This window comes from Meles meles, chromosome 20 (assembly GCF_922984935.1).
Source record: "Meles meles chromosome 20, mMelMel3.1 paternal haplotype, whole genome shotgun sequence".
NCBI lineage: Eukaryota > Metazoa > Chordata > Mammalia > Carnivora > Mustelidae > Meles > Meles meles.
The window spans coordinates 3905385-3932553 of record NC_060085.1 but is presented as its reverse complement, the minus strand read 5'-3'; the positions used below and the strand labels follow the sequence as shown (position 1 = coordinate 3932553).

The following is a 27169-nucleotide window of genomic DNA, read 5'->3' as shown; positions in this document are numbered from 1 at the left end:
AGACCCAAGGGAGTTTCTGAAAGGGTTGGTCCCTGACTCAAATAGCCGAAGCCTGCAATGTACCCAGGACACTGGAGGCCCCGGGGGGACAGGTCCCTGCTGGGAGCACCCACCTGCTGAGGGCCACAGAGAATCATCAAAGGGATGAGCCTCAGGGACTCGCTAGTTACCGCTACAGGCGCCTCATACTTAATTTTGCTCGTCAGTTCTCGGACATCGATGACCAAAATAAATACTATTCGTTTTCTCTGCTGTGATCTGTTGAACCCTTAGTACAAATAAAAGTCCGTGCCTTCGGCTTGCCCCAAAAGCTATGCCTGAGACAAGAAGCCCAGGCTAGTGAGGACGACTAGGGAAGCGACCCACCACGGGTGCTGTGAAACACAGGGACCTGCAGCAGGCCTCGGGGCCGGGGGGAGGCAGGCGCTCTACCCATCACGGCCACAGCTCACGGCGGAGCGGGGAGGGAGGACAGGCGGGTGCTCCAGAGGGCACGTGGCCAGGGCTGGCCCAGCTGTGGGTAAGAGCAGGGGAGCGGAGAGTCACGGGGCAGAGGCACCAACAGCTCGGCTCCGGCTACACACACCATCTTGAGGAAGCAGCAGCTCTGAGGGCTCCCAGATGTAGACAGAGGTTCACGTGGGGGAGGGGCCAGGCTCACGGCCACACAGCTGCGGCCTCCAGCTCTCCGCACCAGTCTGGCTCCACAGGCCCCGCTCACAACCCCTTTCCACAGCCTCGCTCGTGTTCTGAAATCTTCCCAAGCCACCCTCTGCTATGACCCCCAAAGCCCTCCCTGAGTTTAAGGCCCAAAACCACAGAAATGAATTCAGGAAATCCTCTGACTGAAATGGTGGCTTTCGGCCGGGGAAAAGGAAGAAAAAAATACTAAGTTGATGTGCGCTCTGGAACCTTCCACCTCTCTCACCTCTAGCTGTGGACAGACAGATCGTCCACGGCCATGAGCAAATGTGAGCTTAAAGAATGGCAATGTGCTGTTCAGACCAGTCACCAGGAGGCGACAGTCGTCTGCAAGTTAAGACCATACCACGCTGGCTTCAAAACATTTTCTTCTCCAGAAAACCCTGGTCTTACCTTCCCATATTTGCTGAAAAGATTCTTCAAATCTGTCGCTCTGGTAGTAGAAGAAAGTCCACTAACCCAGAAATTTCTACCACAACTGCTCCGACCTATTTCAAAAGAAAAGCCTGGTCAGAAACACCAGACTCACAGGAGCCTGGAAGACTGAAGTCATCCCAGACCAGACACTTTCCCACCTCTCCCAGATGCCAGCTTGGGCAGGAGGGCCCGCCCCCTGCCCTCACACCACCCTTGCAAATGTACACGAGGCCCACCAGGGCTGCGAGCAACGCCACTTATGACAGCGAGTCAGGGGCTATTAGGGCCGTGAGAAGTTTGCTCCCTTGGAAGTCACCCAATGGCATTAGGCAGCGCACTGGGGCGGCTTCCAAACATAAAGCTGCTGTCGGGATGAACCTAACTCAGACGCTCTCCTTCTTGCCACAAATACCTTCCCACCTATATCCCTTGCTTGTATTCTAGGCTGCTAAGGACTCTGAACCGACAAAATGTGTTTTCCGTTAGTGATTTTTTAATAAACAGAAACGGTGTTGATAAACCCGAGGTGCCAGGTAACCCCAAGGTATCTGAAACCAGACAAAAGTTTCCCATTTGCAAGTGTCCCTGAGGCTAAGGCATCCGCAAATGGGGAGGGGGAGGGCAGTCAGGGTCAGCGACCTCAGAGGGTCACCGTGCTCTAGCGAAAGCAAGAGTGAGCTTCGGATCAGTACCTTAACTCTGAGGACCTGGCCTGCTGCCTACAACCCAGAACCTGCAGACTGAATAGCAGAGGAAGAGAAAGGCTTCAGGAGAGGCTGAGGCAAATCTGGGTGAGAAACGCAGTACGCAGTGAATGAGAACCAGAAAGCCCACCGCTGCCAAGGCCAAACGTGGTGCAAGAGACAGACCGCTGTCGCCCCAGTGACCTACCCTTTTCCTCTTTGGAAAGCCGTTTTGTATCCGACTCATCTTCGACAGAACTAGAGACAAAAGATAATGTCACTCCAGAAGGAAGAAGCAGACACGAAACAAACTCAAAATTATAGAACACGTGCTGAGGTTGCATACCTACCCGAAATTTAGTTCTGAAAAATGACACCCCGACAAACTGGTATTGGAAATCTGACCTAACCATAAGATTTCAGACCCACAGGAGTTAATTAATTCTGCTGGGCTAAAGATAATTAGGAAGAATTAAAGAAAACAACCATGATAGGTTGAGAAAAGAAAAAAGATTATGTAATCAGTTTAAAATAAACAAAGAGAAATAAAACATGGTTCAGAAGTAAGCTACGACTGCATCAGTCTGGCTGGCCAATTGCAGAAAAAACAGCTTATGTGTGTCATTAAATGACCAATGGAAAGGAGATAGCGTCTGGTCTAAAACTGAGAAAAAACAAACCTCATTTTCTGATCAGCGCCCTCACTGGCTGAGGACTCTTTAGGAGCCGGAGGGACTTCATTACAAGCTTCAAAAGCAAACTTCTTCACGTCTTCTTTGCTATCTCTGGGGTCTGGGCTTGAGGCTTCCGGGGGCGCTTCCGCGGCCTCCTCGCTAGAGGCTTCCGTGCGCTCGGAGGCTTTACTACTCTGCTCAACCGGCTGCTCTAGCCCTACAGGCTCACAGTCCGTCCGCGCGCCACCGCCTGGCTGCTCCACGGGCTCCCTTTTCACTACCGCTAACAGGGTGTCTGCCCTGCTCGCCTGAGCTTGCGCTGTTGACTCGCTGGCCAAATCTAAGTCACCCTCCTCCGGGTGGCCGCTGCCAAAAAGGTCCTCTTCCTCCGCAAGCTTTCTGTCTGGCCCCACGCTACTTGTATCCTGTGCCAAGGGCTGCTCCAGCTCGGAACCTTCTTCTTTTACTGGCTCAGATTTACAAGTTTCCCCCAAAATGTCGAGTATTTTCTCATTTTCTACGGATTTAACAGGAATAGAATGGCACAAGGTTTAATTACCAGGGAAATAAAGCAATCACAAATGCGGAACTGGCACGGCTGCCACACTAACACGAAGAGAACCGCTAGCTACACAGAGATTGGAAAACCCGCGGGTACACAAAGTTACACCGGTTACACTACCTGCGCTCCAACCGACTGCTACAGTAAGCCGCTACGCTACATGGAAGAGAAAAGCATCCCAGAGATTTAACCCCCAAAACCTTCTGGCTGATTCTTGACAGTCTCTTCATTCTGTCGTCGTTTACATAGGACTCTTCCAAATTTAGCTTCCAAAGTCCAAGGTGCTTAACTGAATGTATCACCATTCACTGAACAGCTCAATTTCCAAATTTCTTTGAATTTCTTTTAACAGAACAGTCCAACATGAAAACCAGAATCTCTTCCATCGGTGCTCTGAGATATTTGCAGTCCAGAAAGTGAATAGCATTTGTTGGGAATTCTCATGAAGAAACGCTTTCCTCTTCTGGAATCCAGTTATGTCTCAATGTTTTAAAATGCATCTCCCTACAGCTACCTGCACTGCCTGAATTAAAAACCACAAAGTTAAGACACTGCCCAATATCACAAGATCTGTTTTGTGGGGAGCACAACAATGAGCTCGCGAGAGGCATCATGCAAACTTTCTACATACGTTTAAGTGCCGTTTACGTTTAAAAAGGCATGAGATCGGTTCATCTCAGTACATTCTGTGACCTGAGAAGCAAGCCACCTTCACAGATCTGGTGATACGGCTGGGTTTCCAATCTCTATGATCCTGGTCTGTTCTGGGTCGTAACCCTTCAGAACAATGTCTACTACAGTAAGGCAACTTTTTTAAAATTAAAGAATTTCCATTAGAGAAGGTGGAAAGCTAGAATGGTTCAAACCCCCGCTGGTAAGTTTTTCATTTAACAGTACCTGGCTCCAAGGATGGCTCTTCAATTTCCTGCAACAAAAAACATAATATAAGATTGTGCCAGATGAATGAAACCTACAGCTTCTTTACACCAAAAACTGTAACTAAAAAGGGAATTTCTAAAACACGTACTAGGAAACTCACAGACACGACAGGTGGAGAACCTAGTCACATTCAGGACAGAGCCCACATAGGACAGTGCACCTGGCCCACCTCCGCCCAAGCCCCGCCCCACCCCCTCTGCCTGGGCTACTCTCGAGGGGCCCAGGACCTGGTGGCTGCTCCCGTTCGTGCTGCCTCGTTTCCCCAGCGCCTGGCAACGTTCTCATTTTCCATGGCAATGACCACATCACATGCCCGTCTGTCCCCCTATACTGAACTCTTAAAAGCCAAGAGAGCAGTGTTTTATCTACTTGGAGCATGTAACAAGAGTGCTTGATATTTTCCAGTCCTGGTTTTCACTTAATGTAGTTTAACTTCTGAAAATCCGAGCGAGTGAGGGAATAGAGGCACAGGCGGTTCGACCCCTTCTCACTTCCCCTGGTCCTACCACATCTGTACCTGGTCACCCGAGCACTCTCGAGGGTGACACACTTCTCTTCCCTTTATCTCTTCCAGCAGCGTTCCCCGGGGCCACCTCTAATTCCTAAATATTCCTGAAACCCTTCCCAGGAAGCCCTGGCTGGCAATCCTGACCACTGCTGTTCCTCGCCTCCAACGGCACCCAGTTTTACTGTCCCTACGCTATCTGCCACCACGGTGAGCACACGGTTCCCGTGGCCCGTAGCCTTCGGCAATGACCCCTCATATCAACTCTCTCCTGACAGGCCCATCTACACCCCTCCTGATCCCCAGCTCAGCTCAGGGGCCATCTCCTCCCAGAAAGGTTCCTCCTAACGACTTCAGAAGAGCCTCTCTCTCACCACGCAGTCCTCGGCGCCCACAGCCCCTCTGCGTGAGGCACCTTACCCTGGAATTCGAGCCACTACCGATGAGCGCCGACTACGTTCCAGGCACAAATGTAATCCCTTTACATACACACAGTAAACATCAGCCCTCACGGTTGGTACTATTAGTACCGTCCTGGCACAGAGTGGCTGACCAACTGCCTCAGGACACCCAGCAGAGCCACGTTCTCCACAATGGCTGCGTGAGCGCGAGTCTCTATCAGCCCAGGTCTCTCCCCAGCACTGCTGGTTTGTACTCCACACAGGAAGGGCCCTGCGAGGATGGGACATTCATCTCTGCACGCATGCCTGACACACCACAGGCACGAACACACGCCTGGGGGAGGGGGGCGGGTGGTCTGCACCTTCGTGGGCGCTGGCCTGCCATTCTGAAAGCCCCGGAAAACTGTTCACTTTCTTCATACGTTCATTCTGTGTATCTTGTTTCTCAGGCAACATACCCCATTCTGGGATTTAACCCCGCAACTCAAGCCAAAAATTGTTCTAGGCAGAATTCTCTCTGTAACTTTCTGCAGAGAGAAACAAAATCTATCCCTATCTGTGTCTGTAAGGGTTTATGTATTTTCCACTTTAACACAAGAGTCTTGGACCTAGAAAGACTCGAGAAAGTGACAAGACCCAGCTCCCCCTTTCCCTTCGGAGCCAAGAATGGGTGGTGTCACTTTGCAGCTGGAGAGAGACATTAGCCCTAAAGGTGGGCTGGGTTTTCTTGAGGTCTGCAGCTTCCTTGAAGCTGGGATTCTGACTTCCCAGTAACTATCCTTGCCCCTGCCTGGCGGAAGCAAATGCAGACTGCATCTGAAAAGAGGATTCTAATTAAGCAGTACAAGTGAATGAATAGGACAGTAAAACACCCCCAGAACCAAAATCAGCAAAACAAAATCAGCAAAACCAGCAAAAATCAGCAAAAGCTGACTGTATTTTCCAATGAAAATCACACAGCTACCCAGGTTAAGTTTATTCCAATGGTTTATGTATCTAGGTAGGCTGGCAGAAAAATTTATAAAGGAAACTCAAGACCCACATTTATGTAAATCCTACCTGAAAGTTAGTCCACATCTCATTTGTTCTCATCTAAGATTTAATATTTACACAGATGATACAGTCAAGACGATAAAGTCATCAAAAGAAATCTGTGCATTTTCTATGAGACAAATTCCCAAAGGCAGAACCAGACCCCCCCCCCCCCGCAAGATTTCACCTTCCCCAACTGTGATGTCAGTGTTCTGGCCACCCCACCCTCCTGAATCCTCATCTGGACCCCATTATTAGTATCTCCTGGGGGGAGAGTGCCCCCCAACCCCTGCCACCATCTCCCCTTACAAGTCTTTCTGCAGAGAATGCCCCCCAGAACAGATCAGACAGGCAGCCTTCCCCCCCCCCCCCCCCCGCCCCCCGGCAATCAAATCAACAAGAACTTCCCCAAACAGGCCCTCCTCTCAGCTGCAGATAAGCCACAGTGCTTATAGGGGAAGTCAAGATGGTAAGTCCTTTGTAATAGGCCTGCTGTATCTGGAGAAAGTGGAAAGCAAAGTCTCTGAAGATGCCAAGAGGGCAAACAAACCTTGCAATGACTTTTACTTGGGAATGCCATACAATGTCTGTAGGCGTTTGCAGAAATGGGAGGCTAACCTGATTCTAAAATTCCTGAGACATACAATTTACCTGTAATATAGTGAAGTCAGATGATGAAGTATCTAAATTGTTTAGGGTTTCTTTGTCCTCTATCTGTAAAATAAACAAAAATACAGTCTGCAATGTCAATATTAGATAACACAACAGGACATCTGTAAGATGAAAAGAAAGAGCGATAAAAAATCACTTATGACAAAATTCTAAACACAATGCAGGAATCCAAACAGCATAGAGATTGACTTTACCTCAATTTAAAGAAATGGTACCTGCAAATACACTGGGAAGCCCACTATGGTACCACTGAGGGTTTTAAGGTACAACCAAAGAAAGAAAAACAGAGAGTTTAAGTTGAGCAGAAAAGAGATTAAAATGAGATAGCAAGCTTTGCGCAGTGGCAGTATCGTAGCCAATGAGGTTTATCCGAGGCGCGATTATTGCTAATTAAAATGAGATAGCATGTGACTCCCCGTCAACGGGAACACCAGGTCTGGGGGCTGTTCTTCTGTGAACAACGACCAGAAGCGGACTACAGAATGGATTCTTGGATCTCTGGGGCCACCACCACTTCTCCAAGCCCGAATGCTACTGCTACTGAACCCACCGCCCCAAGATGACTCTGGCCCAGACTGAGATGGCATATCTGAGTACTGGCCTCCTAAATTTCCTAGAGTGTGGGGACAGGAACACAGAACTGCCAAGGCAGGTGGCCCACGGAGGCCCCTCTGTTGGGGAAAAATGACTGGTATGTTGATTTCCTATTCCAAGAGGTGGGCTCTGCCCAAAAAGGTGGGGATTCCCCAAACACAGGAGGAAGGTTCGTAATATTACTTTGTGAGAACCAAAATAATTTGAACTGCTTGCTGTAAAGCCCCAAGGCTGTTGTATTTTAGGGAGGGGGATTATTTTGCGAATATTTTACCAACATCATGTATGGCTATTACGATTACCTGACTAGGACACCACCCATGCACCACCTTTCCTTGCCCTGATGCGATCGTCTTCAGACAGTCAATGAGTGCTCACAAGAGCTCAGCACACATGCGTTCAAGACCCCCTCTCCTTTCTCTGTCCACACGAGTGGCGGCACATTCTGTCCCCTGCCCTGTTTTCACTTCCCTCTTGAGGACTGTTTAGTTCGTATGAACCTACTTAGTTCGTTTACACGGTTACGTAACAGTAGTAACTGTTACTACTGGAAGGACAAATATAATCTTACGGTAACAACAACACCGCTATGATGTTGCTATATGCCAGGCACAGTTCTAAACCAAGGTCAGCAAACTTTTCCTATCAAGGGGCAGACAGCGAGTATTTAAGACTTTGCGAGCCAGATGGTCTCTGTCGTGACTACTGTTTGGGAAATCGGCTGCCACGGATGACTGCCACAAACGGGTATGGGTATGTTCCAACTGTTCATTGGCCAGTCTGAGGACTCTGGATCTAAGCTAGTAATAAATGTTCATCTATTCAATCCTCCCAAAACCTATCATTTTTACACGTGAGGTCCAGAGAGAGCAAGTAATTTGCCCAAGGTCACACAGCAAATCAAGTGTCAGACCTCTAGTGAATGGGCTTAATTCTTCACTTACCCTATTTCCATTAATTATAATTTAACCATCACTGGCAAGACATGTAGGATGTTTCCAGGCTTTAATGAGTAAAGGTATGGATTTTCTAATCAGAGGAGGAAAAAACAGCCCTTAGCAAGAGCAGCTAATAAGGAAGGGTATGCCCTTCCTATAACTGCGCGAGTGTTTCAGGTACTTTCTAGGAAACCGACGAATGAAACTTACACCAAAGTAAAATTATACACCCTATTTGTATCAAAATGAGAGCCGCTTCTCAAAATCAAACTCCCCATTCAAAGATGACAGTCCGCTATTTCTCAGGATACTCAGAATCACTTCCAGGAGGAAATGCGAAAATATTCTAAGGCACAGCAGAAGCGGATCCACTAGCAGAGAAAAGGGCTTCCGTCCCCTGGGATGCATGGGACACTCACTACAAGAGATTAGAGCTACGAAGAAAACAAGGTACCTCCCAGCGACCAACACATAAGGATTTCGACCGAGATGCCCAAGAGCTTCTAATTTTCACAGCCTTTTCAGCCCCCCCGACACGCACGCTTCCTCACGGAAAGTAATCTAATAAATTATTTGCACCAAGTGCACACGATGTAGGAGTTAAGCACACAGACTCTGGATTAGCCTGGTCTTAATTCTTATTCTCTTCTGAGCTATGTGCTGCCTGGAGATCATTGTTTACCTCTTTACTCCCTGATTTCCTCAAGGGGAAAATCGGCAAAATATTATCTACATACGTCCTATTCTTGTTAAGAGTATAGAAAGACAGCTGCCTAATGCCTGGCAAACAGAACTCAATAAATATTACCCTTTATAATTGTAGTATAATTAGATTTGTTTCTAAAACGAAAAAAAAAAAAAAACGAATGCTTTAAAGACCAGGTCAAAGCGTACTTTATGAAAGACCGACTAGGAGGAAGGCACAGATTGGTTCTTTATCAGGAAAAGGTCAACTTGCAACCTCTTTCGCTACGTTCAAGGCATGCGAACCACACCACCACAGACCAAGCTCCTCTAACAGGAAGGTCTCTGACAGCGCCCCGAAATGCTTCGTGATGACACAGCCCTGGCCAGTTCACCTCGGTGAGCCGAGACACTTCTCAACAAAGTGTTTTCAGAATGGTCTGGATTCTACACATGACCAGATTAAGCACAGTCCCACGGAACCAGTCAATTCCAAACATAACCCTCAGCATCTCTCGCGACATTCGCGGTGCATCCTAGAGAGACACTGCCGCGTTACCTACAGCGTGTTCTCGGAGCTGCTCTGGAAGCTCTCTCACTTCGCCCTCGACTAGCTCTCTGCTTTCGGACAGGGACTCTGGGAGGTTATCCGCATCGTCGTCTTCTACACAGTCGGCGACGCTTCCGTTATCGATTTCTGCTTCATCCAATACGCTGATATCCATCATGTCGATGTCTTGCAAGTTCTCCAAACTAGTTTCAACATCCTCCTGCGACAAAACAAAACCCAACCATCACGTGACCACCCGAGGTCCGTCCACCAAGCTGATTCACTGATAAGGCTGCACATACCTGTCCGTCCCCAGAGTTCTCCTCCAGCCCGTTGTCCTCCACACCCTCTTCTTCTGGTTTACGCCCTGAAGAGAGAACAGTTTACAGAACCCGATCAACGACCTGCATCTTCCAGAAACAGTAACTTTTACAGGCCCTAAGCGTCTCGGAAGCAGACACCAAAACCTGTAGTACTTTCCAACTTCAGAACGGTAATCCTGGAAGCGGAAGCCCGCTCGCAGCCCAAGCACGGCAGGTTCTGTCCTAATCAAGTGTTGGAGGGAGTCTAAGCAGCTGGAAATGAGTGCTTAGGGGTCAAGGTAGATCAGACCTGTTTGAAGGCCTGGCCTTCGTGTCAAGTAGCTTTGCTTGTGGGAAAAAAAAGTATTTCATACAGTGTATTGTTTTTTAGTTAAGAAACATGGGGCATTATTTTCCAACAGAAACGGATACAAAACGAAATATAAACAAGCAGTAAGAAAAGCCATTCATAATTTTACGACCTCGAGTTAGCCCCCATGTTGTCCTGACACAGACATCCTCCTCTATTCTATGTATATACATGCACTACGCTTACAAAAATGACACTGTTCCATCATTCTGTGACCTTCCCAACTACTATGTGATGAATCTAATTCCATATTCTTTCACGGCATTATACAGAGAGAGCACTGTTGATCTAATTAATACATATGCATGGAAACTCAAGAAAATGCTTGTAATGATGAACATCCTGGCAATTCTTTTTGTACATAGGCAATTACCATTTTAGAGCATATTTCTAGAAACGGCATTCCTAAGACAAAGGGTATGTATATTTTTAAGGCTTTTAGTAAAAACAAAGAACCCGCATATTATCAAGATGCTCCAGAGGAAGGCTGCTCCGATTCGTACAGTTCCATCAAGGACGAATCAAAGCCCCGATCGTTCGGAATCTCTTTTAAAACCAGCTCTTATTTCTTATCCCTGTCAATGTTCTAGGCAAAAAAGGAAAACTTTTGTACCTGAATATATCCTTAGGTTGAGTATTTTTTGTTCAGGAGGCTGGACTCATTTTCTGGCTCACATTTCAATTTTTAGACAAATTTGACTCCACTACTTTGAAAAACAAGGAAATCATTTCCCCTGAACTTCCGTCACTCAACCTTTTAGGATTTCTTATGAATAGATTTATTTTAGGACACTCACAATCTGCTCTGAAGATGACAGTTCACCGTGGGCAGGCACATGGGCACACTCCTCTAAATAGCTTTTCTGTGGCCATTTGCCTTTATTTTTTTGTATAAATTATAAGGATGAATAAAAAAAGAAATAGGAAAATGTAAATGATAATAGAAATGCCAGGGCTGAAGAGAAAATGGAGATCACTAGCCATGAGAATACTGGAAGACTAGGGGAAAAGTGAAGTGTTGGGTCTAAGAACAGGCTTGCTACAATCACACTTACTCTCTGCACGGTGAGGAATAAAATCCCATGTATGACATAGGAGACCGTGTCTCCAAAGCAGAGTGTGGCGCGGTCAGGTGATGTGCTCTGGAGCTACAGCTCCTTATCACAAGGGCACTGCACAACTTCTTTTGTGACTTAGTCACGAAACAAAAAAACTCACTTCCCTCAACACCTTTTCCCCCAACAGGAGCCTCAATTTCTTAACAGCATTATGGGTTTTTTGAGGAATGTGAAGGAAACAGACACTACCTTGCTTATACGCACGAATTAAGCTTGTAAGTGTATGAAATGTGTAACATTCAGGGCAAAAAAGGGGTGGGGGATAAAAACCCAAACCTAGTCATTTATACCATAATTAAGATATTTTAAATTTTATAAATAAATAAATAACCCTCTCAGGGATAAGAACTTCCTTATTACATGTGTTACCTCATTCTTCTATATTCTTTTTTTTTCAAGAGTTTATTTAGGTATTTGACACAGAGAGCGAGCACAAGCAAGGATGGGGCACAGGGGGAAGCAGGCTCTCTGCTGTGCAGGGACTGAGACTACGGGCTTGATCTGGGATCCTGACCTGAGCCAAAGGCAGACACACAACCGACTGGGCCACCCAGGCGCCCCTGTTTTTTCCATCTTCTAATTTCATTCAGGAATATCTTTCAGGAAATCTGAAAGGTTTGTCAGGACTACACTATTTAAAAACACAGACCATGACACTAACAGCAGAATGCAATACATTATGTGAAAACAGCCTTAGTGGCCGGCTGGGAACACCACTGCCGTTTTGTAGTATCTATGACAAAACATGCCTCGAGCTTTTAAAAAAATGTCTGGAACTCAATCCGATGGTCTTTATGTAAAGATCTCAGGAAGCTGCACCAGCAGCGTTCCCACAGACTTGTATTTGAAAAAGCTGAAATCATTCTAAAATATATATACTGGTTTTTATCCAGTTCTATCCTAGTTACCAGGAAAATTCTAAGTAGGTCACCACAAATCTGCAATCCTCTCTCCCTTTCACAAGAGAGGCAGCAAGTTTCCAACAAGCAAAATCAGTTTTCCACTTTCACAACTACCTTTGCCCCAGAGAGTAGCACAGACACACTGCAACCCAAACCCCTTGGGGTGGGGTGGGGGAGCTCTCTCAAGTAAGAAAGGACCACAAGGGAATGCGTGCTCTTAAGATCATTTAGTCTTGGGGCGCCTGGGCTCAGTCATTAAGCATCTGCCTTCAGCTCAGATCACGATCCCAGCATCCTGGGATAGAGCCCCCATCGGGCTCCCTGTTTCTCCCACTCCAGCTCCCCTGTGCGTGTGTTCCCTCTCTTGCTACCTCTATCAAATAAATATATAAAGTCTTTAAAAAACAAAACCAGGGTGCCTGGGTGGCTCAGTAAGTTAAAGCCTCAGCCTTTGGCTCAGGTCATGATCCCAGGGTCCTGGGATCAAGCCCCACACTGGGCTCTCTGCTTGCTGGGGAGCCTGTTTCCTCCTCTCTCTCTGCCTCCTCTCCACCTACTTATGATCTGTCTGTCAAATAAATAAATAAATAAAATCTTTAAACAAACAAACAAAAACACTTAGTCTTAAGGGGCGCCTGGGTGCTTCAGTGGGTTAAGCCTCTGCCTTCGGCTCACGTCATAATCTCAGGGTCATGGGATCGAGCCCCACATCAGGCTCTCTGCTCACCAGGGAGCCTGCTTCCTGCTCTCCCTCTGCCTGCCTCTCTGCCTGCTTGTGATCTCTGTCTGTCAAACAAACAAATAAAATCTTTTAAAAAAACAAAAACAAAAACAAAAAACCACTTAGTCTTGAGTACATACAGAAGAAAGCACAACCTTGGCTGGAAAGCTTATCGAGAAGCACTATTTGGGAAAAGGCACCCTACTTTCTAGAAAGAAGAAAAAATTGTGCATAAGCCAATGCAGAACTGATGAGAATGGAAACCGGAGCTCTCTGGAACAAAGCTGAGTGCTTGCTTCAGCACCAAGGGAAACGGTGCCCCTCAGATCCCTCCTCCGAAGTGTCATCCTCATTCGCAGCCTCCAAACCGGAAGGCACGGCTCTACCCGCCTTGCTCGGGCTTCCCTAACCTGGCCCCAGCCTCCCTGCCTGGGATTACAGCTCCTCTTCCCCTGCTGAGCTTTTGCCTCAGGGATCAGGTCCGAACTCACCGGTGGGACCGCCTCCCCGACTTCTGCCAGATTCCCCCACAGCACCCCGAGTGGGCAGGTCATTACTTTTAAAACATGTTTGATTATAAATACACTGACGTACTTATGTCCTCATTTTACGGTCAGTTTTACTTCCATGGAAGAGTCGTGCTCCTCAGTACCATCCCGCAGGGCCTGCGGACCCTCCTGCGTGTTTCACATCACGCCTGGTGCGCGTTCTTCCGTGGCTCCCGTGCAAAGAGGCTCAATTCAGCACGTGCAATGGCTGCCCACCTCTCACCCCCTCGCTAGCACGGGACACTGCAAGCAGGGTAAGTTTTTACGAGTGCGAGAGACAAAATGGTAATTCTGTTTTTCCGCGCCCTCCTTCAATCCCTCCCGAGAGAACGTTTGTGTCCGCAGGCCGTGTTTGTTTTTTCTCCGGTCTGTGAACTGCTTACTCACAGCCTCTACTTCGCCGACTGGACCGCATGTTTGCCTCACGGATGTGTAAGAAGACTCGACGTCTCCTGGATATTTGGATTCCACAACGCTGCTTCTGAGTCTGTTGCACCCGGATTATTTATGATGTCTTTTGCTGAGAGGATTAAACCTTTCACGCAGCTGAGTTTATCTGCCTTTTGTTTTACTTTTAGTGTCCTTTCAGGTCTCCCTCACCACGGCGGCGACTAAGAAAGTACTATCCCAGCCAGAATGTCTATCTGCCGGAGAAGGAAGAAGAACAGGTCCTTCCCCACCGTCAGAGCCAACTGCTCCAGCATCATCTACTGAAAAACCCTTAGAGCCACCTTTTATTTATTTGACAGAGATCCCAAGCAGGCAGAGAGGCAGACTGAGAGAGAGGGGGAAGCAGGCTCCCCACTGAGCAGAGAGCCCCATGCGGGGCTCGATCCCAGGACCCAGGGATCATGACCTGAGGCGAAGGCAGAGGCTTAACCCACTGAGCCACCCAGGCGTCCATAGAGCCACCTTTAAAATATATATATATATTTTAGGGGCGCCTGGGTGGCTCAGTCGTTAAGCGTCTGCCTTCGGCTCAGGTCACCATCCCAGGGTTCTGAAATCGAGTCCTGCATCAGGCTCCCTGCTCAGCGGGAAGCCTGCTTCTCCCTCTCCCATTCCCACTGCTTCTGTTCCCTCTCTTGCTGTCAAATAAATAAAAAAAAAACATCATAAAAACCATATATATATATTCTAAGTAGGCTCCATACCCAACGTGGGGCTTGAACCCGTGACCCTGAGATGAAGAGCTGCTCCCATTAACGACCGAGCCAGCCACGCAACCCCAATGCCACCTTTAAGACCAACAAATCTTCCAACTTCCCACTCTTTTGATAACCTACTAGTAAAACGAGAGCAACTCTATGTCACCGATTATTCAGAATTTCAGTTATTCTTATGCACTTTCTTTTAAGATCAACTTGGGGCTGATCAACAACTTTCTAGCAAGATCATCACACCCAGGAAAACCTCAAAATTAGTCATGTCACAGATCTTAAATATCTCCTTTTACTTTTATTTTGCCATTTAAGAACACTAAACATGTTTTTTTTAATATCCATCCTGCTTCAGTCTCAAGTATGACTGCCACCTCCAAAATCCAAGAGAATCAGTTAGTAAACAATTTTAACTAGTTAGCAAGCTCAGTTGGTACACGGCTCATATTAGCCAGAGCTTTATTTTTTCACATTTCTGAAGCTGTCACTGGCTAATTCGATTGCCTCACCAAGATTTAATTTCATGAGGCTTATTCAGTCCAACAGCCCTTACACACCCAGCACTGGCCTACAAGGTACCACTCTCCACAAAAAAGGACAGGGGAGCCTAGAAGAAATGGCTGATGTCCAAGGTGCAGCAGGAAGTACAAGAGACTGGAGTGCCCTGTTCTGCCAGAACGTAAGAAGGTGCTCGAACACGGACAGGGATACGTCAAAAGGACACACAAGTCAGCCTGAAGGGCTCTCACTGGAACAATAAGAACATTAAAATAATCATCACAAAGGTTTATAACTTACTGAACGAAGTAAAACTCTCTAGGTACACACTGATAAATAGGGAAGAAGGGCGAGTCACCCCTGACAGCAGAAACCAACTAGGAAATGTAGACAGGATAATAAATTTAGAAAACCACCAGCGGGTAACAATCAGTGGGTGATGAAACTAGTGGAGGATGAACAAGATACTCAGAGGAGTCTTACAGTTTCTCCCCCAGAGGTAAAATTACAAAGGGGAAGAAGTAACTTTCCAGTGGAGAAACCTGACCAGCAGCACTTTCAGGCAGTTACTCAACTGGACAGCATGTGCCTTGCGAGGAGATGCCGAGGAACAGAGCACAGAGGGAGAGCAATGTTTGCGGTACCGCTGACAAAAGGGTTTCATTCGGACCGAACGAGAGGAGAACAAAATGAATGAATGAACAAATAAACCCCAATTCAGAAACCAGCCTTCAAAACAACTGGTCTGTACGCGTCAAAACTGGCAAGACAGGAACACAACCGAAGTCTCAGAAACTGCCCCGGAACACGTGACAACTGCACGCAATGCATGACCCTGGATTATTCTTCCTTCTGAGCAATAAAGAACCTAACATCGAAAGAAGATCTCAGCTTACGCAACTGTATCCATGTTAATGCCTCAATTTTGATTACCTAAGGCTCCGTAATATGCTTGCTGCCAGGCGATACAGAAGTTTGTGGGCCAAAGGGGTCCACGCTGGCCATTTATTCGCACGTCGTTCAGAAACGAAACAAAACATACGCAAGGAGGTGGTGGAGGATAAAGAAATTTAGTAAAATGCTAACATCTGCGGAGGCTGGATGAAGGACACGGGAAAAATTTTTGATTCTTTCATCTTTTCCTTACGATTAACCTGTGCCAGAACAGACCAACAGCACAGGATCGGTAAGAGCTAACAGATCAACTTCACTCTGCCAGTGAGGTTTGCTTTTTCTGATAATTACTTTAAAAAAGATGATGCTTAGCAGATTCCTGGTATGAAACTGCTCTGGAGAAGTGCCAAGACCACCTGACACACAGTCTGGGGCTGTGATTGCGATCATCAGTATGCAGATTTCAAGGCATTTTCAGTTTGTTCACCAAGCGGGTCAGAAGAATGAACTTATTTTCATTAAACTCTTCCTAAAATGTAGTAAGGCTGCCGAAAATAATACAGTAGAATGTACATACTCGCCCCACAAAATATCAAAATGGACGGTAATGGAACAGAACAAATTACGTCAAGCAAAGAACCAGACACAAGAGAGTTCATATTGAATGGTTCCATTTTACATGAGGTTCTAGAACAGGCAAAACTAATTCATCATGAAAGTCATCACAACAAACTTTTTTTGGAGTGGGGTGAGGTGTTAGGGGGCTTCGGGGAGTGTGACTGGGAAAGGGCACAAAGAAACAGAAACGTTCTGTACTTGGATCCCTACCTACCTCACAGCACGTGCAAAAGTAAATTCCAAACGAATTAAACATCTGAGTTAAAAAACAAAACCATAAATATTACTCTACAACGTAGAATACATTTTATAATTTTAAAGCAAAGAAGGATCTTTTTTTTTCTTTTTAAAAAATAACATTAAAAAAAAAGACTTTCATCTATTTAGAGAAAGAGGGTGTGCAAATGTGCAGGAGCCGGGGGGAGGGAGAGAATCTCCGCAAACTCTGCACTCAGCCTGCCGCGGAGCTCCAGCCCCCGTCCACCTACTTGCAGATGACGACCCAAGATGAAGTCAACAGTGGGATGTTTAACCGACTGAGCCACCCAGGCGCCCCAAGAAGGGCCTTTTAAAACACAATATAAAATCTAGAAACCAGGGGTGTCTGGGTGGCTCGGATGTTAAGCAGCTGCCTTCGGCTCCAGTCATGATCCCGGGGTCCTGGCATGGAGCCCTGCATCAGGCTCCCTGCTCCGCCGGAAGCCTGCTTCTCCCTCTCCCACTCCCCCTGCTTGTGTTCCATCTCTCCCTGTGTCTCTTTCTGTTAAATAAATAAAATCTTTGAAAAAAAAAATCTAGAAACCATATAGAGTAAGTTGATAGTGCAGCCCGTATTAAAGATTAAAACTCAAAGGACCAAAACATCACGCACAAGTCAGGTCAAATGACAAACTAGGAAAAACAATTGCGACATTTTAGAGAGCAAGCCCTCAAAAATCAGTAAGACAAACTCAGCAGAAAAGAATGCAAAGGGCATTAAAGGCAGTTCAGAAAGTTCAGATAGCCAATTACCAGAAGCAGTTTAACCTGTAACGAGATGAAAATTAACACTTTACCTGTGAACAAATGCCGATAAACATAGTAGTTTTCTCCTTAAACACAGATTTAACAAGGTAATCCTTAACGTTCAGTAAGACGTTCAAGAGGCGGCCCTATCCCCAGCGCTGGTGCAGAGGTAAGAGCCAGCACAGCCCGCTGAAGGGCTACTTGGCAGCAGCTATCTCGAAATGTACATATCCCTGACCCCATAATTCTACTTCTAATTCAGTTATCAAAAAATAGGGCACCTGGGTGGCTCAGTCAGTTGAGCATCTGTCTTGGATGATTCAGGTTCTGATCCAAGGGTCCTGGGGATCAAGTCCTGCATCATGCAGGCTCACTGCTCAGCTAGGAGTCTGCTTCTCCCTGTGCCTCTCTGCCCCTCGCCCCTGCTTGTGCTTTTTCGCTCATTCCCTCTCAAAATATTTTTTAAAAAAATCAAAAAATACATTTCTTTACACAGAGACATTTCTGGTACATGGCAGCACTGAAAACTGGGAGTGCCAAGTCAAAACTGGAAAAAAAAAAATCTCAACAGTTTAATAACAAAGGAGATTGATGAGCTAAACTGTGTTGCACTGATAGGAAAAATTAAACTGTTTAAAAAAGAGTAAAATCGGGGCGCCTGGGTGGCTCAGTGGATTAAGCCGCTGCCTTCGGCTCAGGTCATGATCTCAGGGTCCTGGGATCGAGCCCCGCATCGGGCTCTCTGCTCCGCAGGGAGCCTGCTTCCTCCTCTCTCTCTGCCTACTTGTGACCTCTCTGTGTCAAATAAATAAATAAAATCTTTTAAAAAAAAAAAAAAAAAAAAAGAGTAAAATCTTTTTATACTTTAAGGTACTACAGAAATATGTCCTTAATGTGGAAAGTAAAAGAAGCAATCTAAAAAATATTTTGTAAACTAAGACCTATTTCCTTAAGATTAAAAGTACATATGCATAGCTGTATACACATCTTTACATATTTATTTACTTTTCCAAAGACTTTATTTACTTATTTATTTTAGAGAGCGAAGGAAAGACACACACACACACAATGCGGGCGCAGGCACAAGCAGGGAGAGCAGCAGAGGGAGAGGGAGAGACTCCTGCTGAACAAGGAGCCCAAAGATGTGGGACTGGATGCCAGGACCCTGGGATCATGACCTGAGCCAAAGTGAGATGCTTCACCAACTGACCACCCAGGCGCCCCTCTATTAATTTATTAAAAGGATTTTATTTATTTATTTGACAGACAGAGATCACAAGCAGGCAGAGAGAAAGAGAGAGGAAGCAGGTCCCTGCTGAGCAGAGAGCCTGATACAGGGCTCGATCCCAGGACCCTGGGATCATGACCCGAGCCGAAGGCAGAGGCTTTAACCCGCTGAGCCACCCAGGCACCCTTGTATATTTATTTTTAAAAGACTGCATACAAGCTTTGCGCAGTGGCAGTATCGTAGCCAATGAGGTTTATCCGAGGCGCGATTATTGCTAACTGAAAAGACTGCATACACACAGAAAAGTCTGGGAAAGTATGGCCAACCTTCTAATAATGGGTTACCACCTTACTGGGAAAAAGGAGCTCCTTCTACATTTTACTTAATGCCTATCTGTACTTAAAAAAAGAAAACCATAACAAAACACTTAAAACAAGTATTTCTTTTATCAAAAAGAAAGTAAAACACAAGAGGCCAAGAGGCTTTATTTTCTACCAGTATGACTGTCTTTCTGGGATTTTCCAGTACTCTTACCCTGGCAAAGACATTTACTTGGGCAAAGCCAAAAATGCACAATGTACTAGGGACCACAGAAGTGACTTCATTCCAAAGTGAGATTGCCTGACTGCTGCTGTCCAAGAGCTTACATCACACAGTGTGGCTGACCTTGGTCCCTGCCTCTTAGACATTTCAAACCCAAATCTTCACCACCGGCCAGGTAATGTGAATATTTCATTTTGTTGTGGGGTCCACGCAACAAAGCCGCCAATTACCAAGATACTTTTTAGAACAGTTAAATGGACAGTTTTAACCGATTCTTTCTTAAAACGGTAGCTGAATGTTACTGAATGAAATCACAAGTAAATACTAAAGAAGACTGACAAGAAAGATAGAGCCCCTGCCCCCAACAATCTCATTAACATGAGGCAGACTGATATTAGCATTAAAGTAAGATCTAAGGGGGGGGGGGGGGGCGCCTGGATGGCTCAGTGAGTCAAGGATCTGCCTTTGGCTCTGGTCATGCTCCAGGTCCTAGGACCGAGTCCCACACTGGCTCCTTGCTTGGCGGGGAACCTGCTTCTCCCTCTGCCTGCCACTCCTCTTGCCTGTGCACTTGCTGACAAATAAATAAAATCTTAAAAAAAACAAAAAAAAACAAAAAAGCAAGGCCTAAGGACTGTGTAGAGGGTGAAGGTGGGAGGAGCTGCTGCTGGTGGGATCGCAGGTCGTCTGCTGATGAACGAGGACTTGACTGCAGACACATGGGGAGGGGTAGGCAGAGAACGGAAGCCTGGGCAAAAGAGGACCAAGAAAGGGAAGCACATCTTCGGCACCTGACTAAAGCCCAGGATGCAGTCGAGGAAGGCTGAAGGGGAGAAGAGGGAAATAGGAGATGTCGGTCAGATGGTGAAGGTCACTAATGCCACGTGGATTGGAGCACTTCCGCACTAGGCAATTTTAAAAGCAAAGTCTGTGAAACTGACAACTCTCTTTCGGCCAGGTGGTATTTAAAAGAGAAATTACATTCCTCAGTCAGAGAAATAGGAGACCCAAGCAACCCTAAGTACTCTCTATGTAAAGAAGGTTAAAAGTCTGGGTAAACAAGGACTGCTGAGAGCCTGATGAACCAATATGCAAACATCCCTTCCATCCTGTCAGAATTCCTAAGCGCCAGAAAAAGAAAATATACTGGAGGGATCTTGAAGGAAACGCAAAGCTTTATCCCAGGCCCTTTGGATTAACAGGGTAGTACACAGACCCCAAACACGGCCAAGTACACAGGCTCATTAGCAAAGGAAATAATTGTGAAGGAAATTCTCAACATTAGCAGTGCTTATAAAATCCTTCATACCTTTGCTGGATCTCTTTGACATCTTTTTGTTTCCTTCAGAGGTAATTTCAATTTCGTCAGGATTACCCCCCTCATCTTCAATTGCCTAGAGGAAAGGTTAAAAAAAGTTAATCAAAAAAGGCAGCACACAGACTTGACTTTCACAGAAACTTCAGGTTGCTGATCTGGAAAGAGCCTCCCTCTTACCCATATGTTGTCTTGCTCCCCCTTGGAACAATGGCTCTGCAGTCAACTTATTTCTTGGTATTAACATCACCACCATGTAGATCATCCTATTCCTGGACCCAAGGGAACTCAGAAAGGAAAAAGCACACTCTTTTCCCGAGACTTTACCCAGCAATGTGTTGTTTGACCCTCTGTGACTCCCTCCCCATGCCATGCCTACACTTGGCACTGTCTGGACAGATACTTATACTCACTCGGCTGAGATCGTACTGTGTGTGGCATGAGGCTGGACATGACCTGTACTACCTTACCAGATCAGGCACATCTAAGACTGCCTCCAAAAGTCTTGCTCTTAACCAGTAGGGGACTTACCTGAAAGGGTACAGAATTAAAACCATCTCTTGGTAAGCCCCACCTCCCACCCAAGAGCTCATCATTCCCTTGAACAGCCCACACCCACACTTGGCACAGTGCGGAGCACCAAGAAGGTGCACAGCAAATGATTACTGAGCATGTCCTCAGTGATATTCTTGGATCCTGGACTTCACTTTTAGGTTTCACCGATAACCCTTTCTCTTCTTATTGCATTACCCTGCGAGTGCGAATTCTGTTTAAACCCACTTCAAATAGAATCTTTTATTTGCAGACGGTTTCAGAAATTTCAGATCTTCAGGAGTTTCTCAGTGTGGAAGTCTGGATTTGCAAGAGCTGTGAATTTGTGGGCTTAGACGCTCCACATCTGATCTGTACCAGGAACAAAAAAAAAAATCTCTCTTCTCTCTGTAAGCCAGGGTGAGGAGGAGGAATTGGGAGTTCTACCCTGGAATCAAGGAAAGCACAACCAGAATGTCTATCCCATTCTTCCTGGCAAAAGAGGATTCTGGAATACCACTAGGAGAACAGAGAACTGCTCCAGACAGGAGGTGTACCATTTTGCCCCTCAGTAAGTCTCCTCTGGGTGCAGTGTTTACAGGATCATCCCTAGGGACGCTGTGGGCTATGAGTCATCCTTTCAGAGCTCGGGAAACTACTCTTTGTGCTCCTTCCACCTTTTCCTCATTTGCCCTTTCTGGAAAAATGACCCAAAAGGGGGGACACTAACTAGATGGTAGAAGTGAAAAAGTCAATCAGTAATTCTAGACTCACTTGGGTAAAACAGCAGGTAAACATACAGGCTGCTGATATTTACGTTCTATGACCACACCCCTAAGGAAATGAAAACAGTAAAATAAAAATAAAGAAAGACAGAAAGGAAATGAAAGCAGAGAGAAGAAATGAAAAATGGCTCCAAGAGGACAGTGGAGGAGGCTCCTCAAGGCCACACACCAGTCTCAGCCACCAACCGGACGGAAAGCTCAGTGCCATCCTATCCGCTCTGCCGGCTTGCAGACTGGGAGTAAAAAGGATAAAAGTCCCAATTTCGCCTTGCTGACTGGAGGCCCCGGTGGCAACCCTCAACCTTCCGGCCATTTTTCTAGATCATCTTCGTTGGTGAACTACCTGCCCCGAGGCGAGCCCAGGGAGTTAGTATCCATAGTGAAACAAACACAAGCTCACGTTGTAAGAGCCCCACGGACTCTGGGCTCGTCAACCCACCGCTTCCCAGCCCTAGCGTCCTCATTCGAAAAATGAGAAACAATCCCTACTCCCGCTTAATGGTAATCAGGAATAATTAATGCCCTGGTCCTCCGTCGCCGGGGAGCCAGGAGAGTGGAAAGAGTCACAAGTCACACCGTCTGCAGGGGCTGGGGGTGGCCGAGGCTGAGATTACACCCAAGTCCCAAGATGAGAACAGGCAAACGGGAGAAGAGCCCAGAAGCCCACGAGAGCACGGGAAAAGGGAAGCGGAAGGCCCCGAACGTTTAGTGAACTGCTCAGGCTTTCGCACCGGCCCCTGAGAACCCTCACGGCAGGGACCAGAGTCCCGCTGCTGCACAGAACAAACGGGGGCACAGAGAGAAAAAGTGAATTGTGACAACGACCGCGTTTCTCGCGCCAGGCCGCCAGCCAAGGCCGGTTCATCCTAACACGGAAGCTCGCTCTTTGCGGCTCCTTCCGGCGTAAACAGGCGGAGAGCGCGTCCGCACGGAGACCCGGCAGAGGCCCGAGGCCAGACCCCAGAGCGGGCGCGCCGCCTGCCCGCCGCCGGGCGAAGCCCCGCGGCCGTCCCCACGGCCCCCGCCGGGGCTCTCACGTTGCCGCTCGCTACCGCAGACAGCGCTTCCCTTTCCGTGATACTTCCCCGACCCGGGACCGGCGAGTCCACAAGCTGTTTCGTTTCGTTTTAACCTCCGAACACGTTCCCGGCGCACTCGCCCGCTAAACTAGCCCCTCTCCTCGAAGTGCGTCCGCCCGAACGGGCCGGCGAGCGTCGGCACCTCCGGGGAAGCCCGGCGGCCGGCGCGGGCTCAGGAGAGCGGCCGGCCTGTCGCCACGGCCGTGTGACCTTGGCCGAGTCCCCCCACCTGGCCCAGGAAATGAGGGCTTCCGGGTTTCCCGTCATTTCTGGAGGCTGGGGTGGGTCCCGGAGAGGAAGGCCGCGCGGCGCGGTGGCTGGCGCGGAGAACAGGAGCCCTCGGCTGGGTGCCCCGCCGCCCTCCACCGCAAGGCCGCGGCGCCGTCGCCGGGTCGCGCCCAGATGTCGCTCTCTCCCCACGGCGGCGCTGAGGTTCGCACTCAGGCCGCGCTGGGGTGGGAGCTCCCGCGTGGGCCCGGGAGGAGCCGGGAGAAGCCCGGAGCGCCAGGCCAGACGCAGGCCCCACACCGGGCCGGGGGCGGACCCCGAGGCCAGGGGACCCCGGTCGCGGCCGCCAGGACCCCCTTCCCACTTCCTGCCCGCTCCCGCAGGGCCCCAGCTCCACCTTTTTGAGCCGCTCCATCAAAACGCTCTTGTTGCCGCTCGAGTCCAGATTCCGTTTCCTCAGCTCCGCCCGCAGATCGATCACCCGTAGGTCGCTGAGCCGCCGCGTCCCGGTCTCCGACGAGGCAGAGCTCAGAGCCGCTGCGCCCGCCGCACCCGAATCGCCTAGGCCTGAGAGAGTCTCCGCCATTCCAGGGACCCTGGCTCCGTCGCCCACTTCACACAGAACCGGGCCGGTTTTATCTGGGCACCTAGCACAAAATGGCGCCGCCTGCGAGGGAACCGCTCCAGCCGCCCTGGCGCGCCTCGCTTCTGCGCAGGCGCACCCGGCGCAGAGCCGACGCTGCCGGTCGCATTTGCACATGCGTGGTGAGAACTAAAAGAGCTGCGCGCAGGCGCATTGCATTTCGCCAGCCTCCCGCCGCGAACGGCCGTGACACATGCGTGCTGCAGTTACGGCGCCTGCGCGTTGTGGTGCGGAACGTGCGGTTGGTCGACGCGCGAGCGCGCGTGCTGTTAAGCAAGCTGGCAAGTGCGGCACGCATGCGCGGCCGGAAAGCGGGGCGGGAGGAAGCGAGTGCGTTTTCCTCTTAGGCGGCGCCATTTTGTGCTCAGAACCGCTACAGCCGCCGGCGGTGTGGGAAGAGGGTGGCGGGGCTGTGAGACCTGGGATGGCGGAGACTCTGGCAGGGTCCGGCGAGTCGGGTTCTGGCACAGCCGCTGTCGGATCGGGTGCCTCGGAGGCCGGGACGCGGCGCCTGAGTGACTTGCGGGTGATAGACCTGCGGGCGGAGCTGAAGAAGCGGAATCTGGACACGGGCGGCAACAAGAGCGTCTTGATGGAGCGGCTCAAGAAGGTGAGGCGGCTCGACGTCCCGGGTTGGAGGAGGAGGCCGGGGCACGCCCCCGTGTCGGCCTGTCAGCGCGATTGCCGGGCGCGGGCCCCCCTCCACCATTTCGCCTTGTTACCGACCCCGGCCCGAGCCTGCGGGGACCGGGGGGGGCCCGGTTCTGTGACCTTGGCTCGTCACCACCCCTCTCTGTACCTTGCTTTTGCTCCTCCTTGCAGCTGGTGGCCTCGAGAGTGCTGAAAGCGCGTCCTTTTAGCCGCCGAGTGGCCGCCTGGACTTCTTCCGGGCTCCGGTCAGAGCCTGGGTTCTGTGACCTTGGATAGGTGCCTTTTTCTCTCCGCGCCTCAGTTTCCTCCCCTGGGGAACGGAGGAACGAAGAGCCTTTGAGATCTTAAAGGGGGGGGGGGGGGTTGTGCTTGTTCCCACTCCAGGAGTCTCGCTCCTGTCATCATGCCCTCCCCCCCCACCACTCTTCTTCCAGGGCTTCGCCTGGTTGGTGCCTTGTAGTGCTCCTCGCTCTACCTGAGACGTCTCCCCGCGCGCTGGCTCAGGTGTTGCTCCATCTCCCCGCTCCCGCCCTGCACAGTTCGGTGTTCAGGCCCCACCTGGCCGCGCTCGACCCCGCGTTGAGGATGGAGGGATTGCTGACTCCCGGGCCGAGCAAGCTCTTAGCTCGAGTTTACCATTGAGCGCCCAGTCCTATGCCGGCCTGGGGGAGGGCGCCGAGCAGCACCCGCCCCCTCCCCCCGTCTGTCGCGTGGGGTTTCTCCCCAGAGGTCAAACATGGCTTGTGGAACCCCGTTCAGCCTTACAGATGGTGGACTTAGTGCAGCGTCTCTTTGACCGTTATGGGTATTAAAGTGGAGGTTTGGGCAAGATCTAGTTTAAGGGCCATTTTGCAACTAGACATTGACCCGCACCCTGGATCCCCAGCTCGCCCATCCCTTTGTCTTTTGTGCTTAGGGCCCAGAGAGAAGGGAGTCGTGGTGGGTTCATCCCGTGCCTTTTGGGCCGGCAGCCCAGATAGTAGGACGGGAGTTACTCCCTTTTGCAAGGAAGTGTTTGACTTTGTTTGCTGGGGAGTCTTTGCTTAACAAAAGAATGGCGTGTGCCCTGCAGCTCTCCATGGTGTTGTAAAGTTTCATCTCTTCTTAACAGGCTGTTAAGGAAGAAGGGCAGGATCCTGATGAAATTGGTGTCGCCTTGGAAGCCACAAGCAAGAGGACAATAAAGAGATACATTAAAGGTACCCGCACGTCCTTATTGCCGCTGGAGGCCTGAGCGTGGAGAGAACTTACTTACAGATCGAGTTTTTTAACACCGTTTCAGACCTTCGGGGCAGGAAAATGTCCTTGGCCTTCGTTGTTTCCCTCTGACAAACAGGCTTGGTGTTCACTGCCTCACAAGGAGCTCTGTCAGGATGCTGGAAGGAGGAGAGAGTTGTGCACGTGCCACGTACATTTAAACTGAAACATATGTTAGAGACCTCTTGGCTCTTGTCCTTGGGATTCAGAAGGAACCCGCGTAAGGCACACTCTTAAAGTTGCCCTGAGCAACCAAATACACTATGTGGCTTCCTTCCTAAAAGTTCAAAAAACAAGATCCCAAACCAACGAAAACCACACCAGTCTGAGACAGAGTAGATCTCAGTATCTTTAAGGATCCAAAATAGATTGTTGGAGAATTTGCACCCAGCCTTTTTTTTTTTTTTTTTAAACCAGTGAGTTGTTTTTTGTTTTGTTTTTAAGATCTTACCTTTTTTCTTTTTTTTTTTTTTAATTTATTTGGGAGAGCGCATGTAAGAGAGCACAAGCAGGGGGGATGGTCAGAGGCAGAGGGAAAAGCAGATTCCCTGCTGAGCAGGGAGCCCGATGCGGGGCTCGATCCTAGGACCCCGAGATCATGACCTGAGCCGAAGGCAGAAGCTTAACCCACTGAGCACCCAGGTGCCCCTTTAAGATCTTATTTTTAAGTAATCTCTACATCCAACATGGGCTCATAGTTACAATCCCGAGATCAAGATTCAGGTGCTCTACCCGCTGAACCAGCCAGGTGCCCCACAGTGAGATTTCTTTCTTTTTTTTTTTTTTTTTTCCAAGTTAAGGTATAGTTCACATACTATAGAATTCACTCATTTACAGCGTACACTTCATTGCTTTTTTTTTTTTTTTAAGATTTTATTTATTTATTTGAGAGACAGCACAAGCAGGCAGAGAGAGAGGAGGAAGCAGGCTCCCTGAGGTGCAGAGAGCCCGATGCGGGGCTCAATCCCAGGACACTGGGACCATGACCTGAGCCGAAGGCAGAGGCTTTAACCCACTGAGCCACCCAGGCGCCCCACACTTCATTGCTTTTTAATACATTCACAAAGCTGTGTTGTTGCCAACATTATTTAATTTTGGAACATTTACAGTACACAGCCCCCGTGCCTTTAAACACTTGTTCCCCATCTCCCCCTCCCGTGTGTGGCCTCTGGCAGTGTGTCACTGATCGTTGTGTTTCATGTAAATAGGGTCACACAGTATGTGGTCTTCTGTGTCTGCTTATCCTGTTGAGCGTGTTTTCAAGGTTTATTCACTTTGTGTCATAGACTCATGCCTCATTTTTTTGGTGTGAATGGTACTAGCTATTTTTGGAATCATTTAATCCCATAAAACTTTGAAACATTGTTACCCTCCTTGGCTTTCATCCTCATTCGTTTTTACTTGGGAACTTCCCTGTGAT

The 27169-nt window shown here is 48.5% G+C and overlaps 2 protein-coding genes, 1 non-coding gene and 1 pseudogene across 6 annotated transcripts in view; 3 read left to right on the top strand and 1 right to left on the bottom strand.

Annotated features, from left to right (window-relative positions):
- Positions 1-23930, bottom strand: part of SAFB (scaffold attachment factor B) — a 35959-nt gene extending 12029 nt beyond the window's left edge. For 2 of the 4 annotated variants that reach the window (XM_045990073.1, XM_045990074.1), the window contains exons 1-10: positions 23596-23930; positions 20570-20654; positions 9656-9720; positions 9367-9573; positions 6567-6629; positions 5943-5975; positions 3936-3963; positions 2483-2993; positions 2011-2060; positions 1096-1190 (exon numbers count right to left, since the gene is read on the bottom strand). In XM_045990073.1, the coding sequence (XP_045846029.1) occupies positions 1096-1190; positions 2011-2060; positions 2483-2993; positions 3936-3963; positions 5943-5975; positions 6567-6629; positions 9367-9573; positions 9656-9720; positions 20570-20654; positions 23596-23784 (1326 nt within the window). In that variant the 5' untranslated portion in view covers positions 23785-23930. The remainder of the gene's footprint in view (positions 1-1095; positions 1191-2010; positions 2061-2482; positions 2994-3935; positions 3964-5942; positions 5976-6566; positions 6630-9366; positions 9574-9655; positions 9721-20569; positions 20655-23595) is intronic. The other 2 variants (XM_045990075.1, XM_045990076.1) reach the window with 1 other exon arrangement.
- LOC123933328 lies at positions 6917-7045 on the top strand (annotated as a pseudogene).
- On the top strand, positions 18935-19072 carry LOC123933327. Its single transcript, XR_006816562.1, has one exon. It is a non-coding gene; the product is annotated as a U4 spliceosomal RNA (small nuclear RNA).
- Positions 23931-24168: 238 nt separating the features above from the next.
- Positions 24169-27169, top strand: part of SAFB2 (scaffold attachment factor B2) — a 32281-nt gene continuing 29280 nt past the window's right edge. The window contains 2 exon segments of the mRNA XM_045990072.1: positions 24169-24451; positions 25604-25691. Coding sequence (XP_045846028.1) covers positions 24266-24451; positions 25604-25691 — 274 coding nt within the window. The 5' untranslated portion in view covers positions 24169-24265.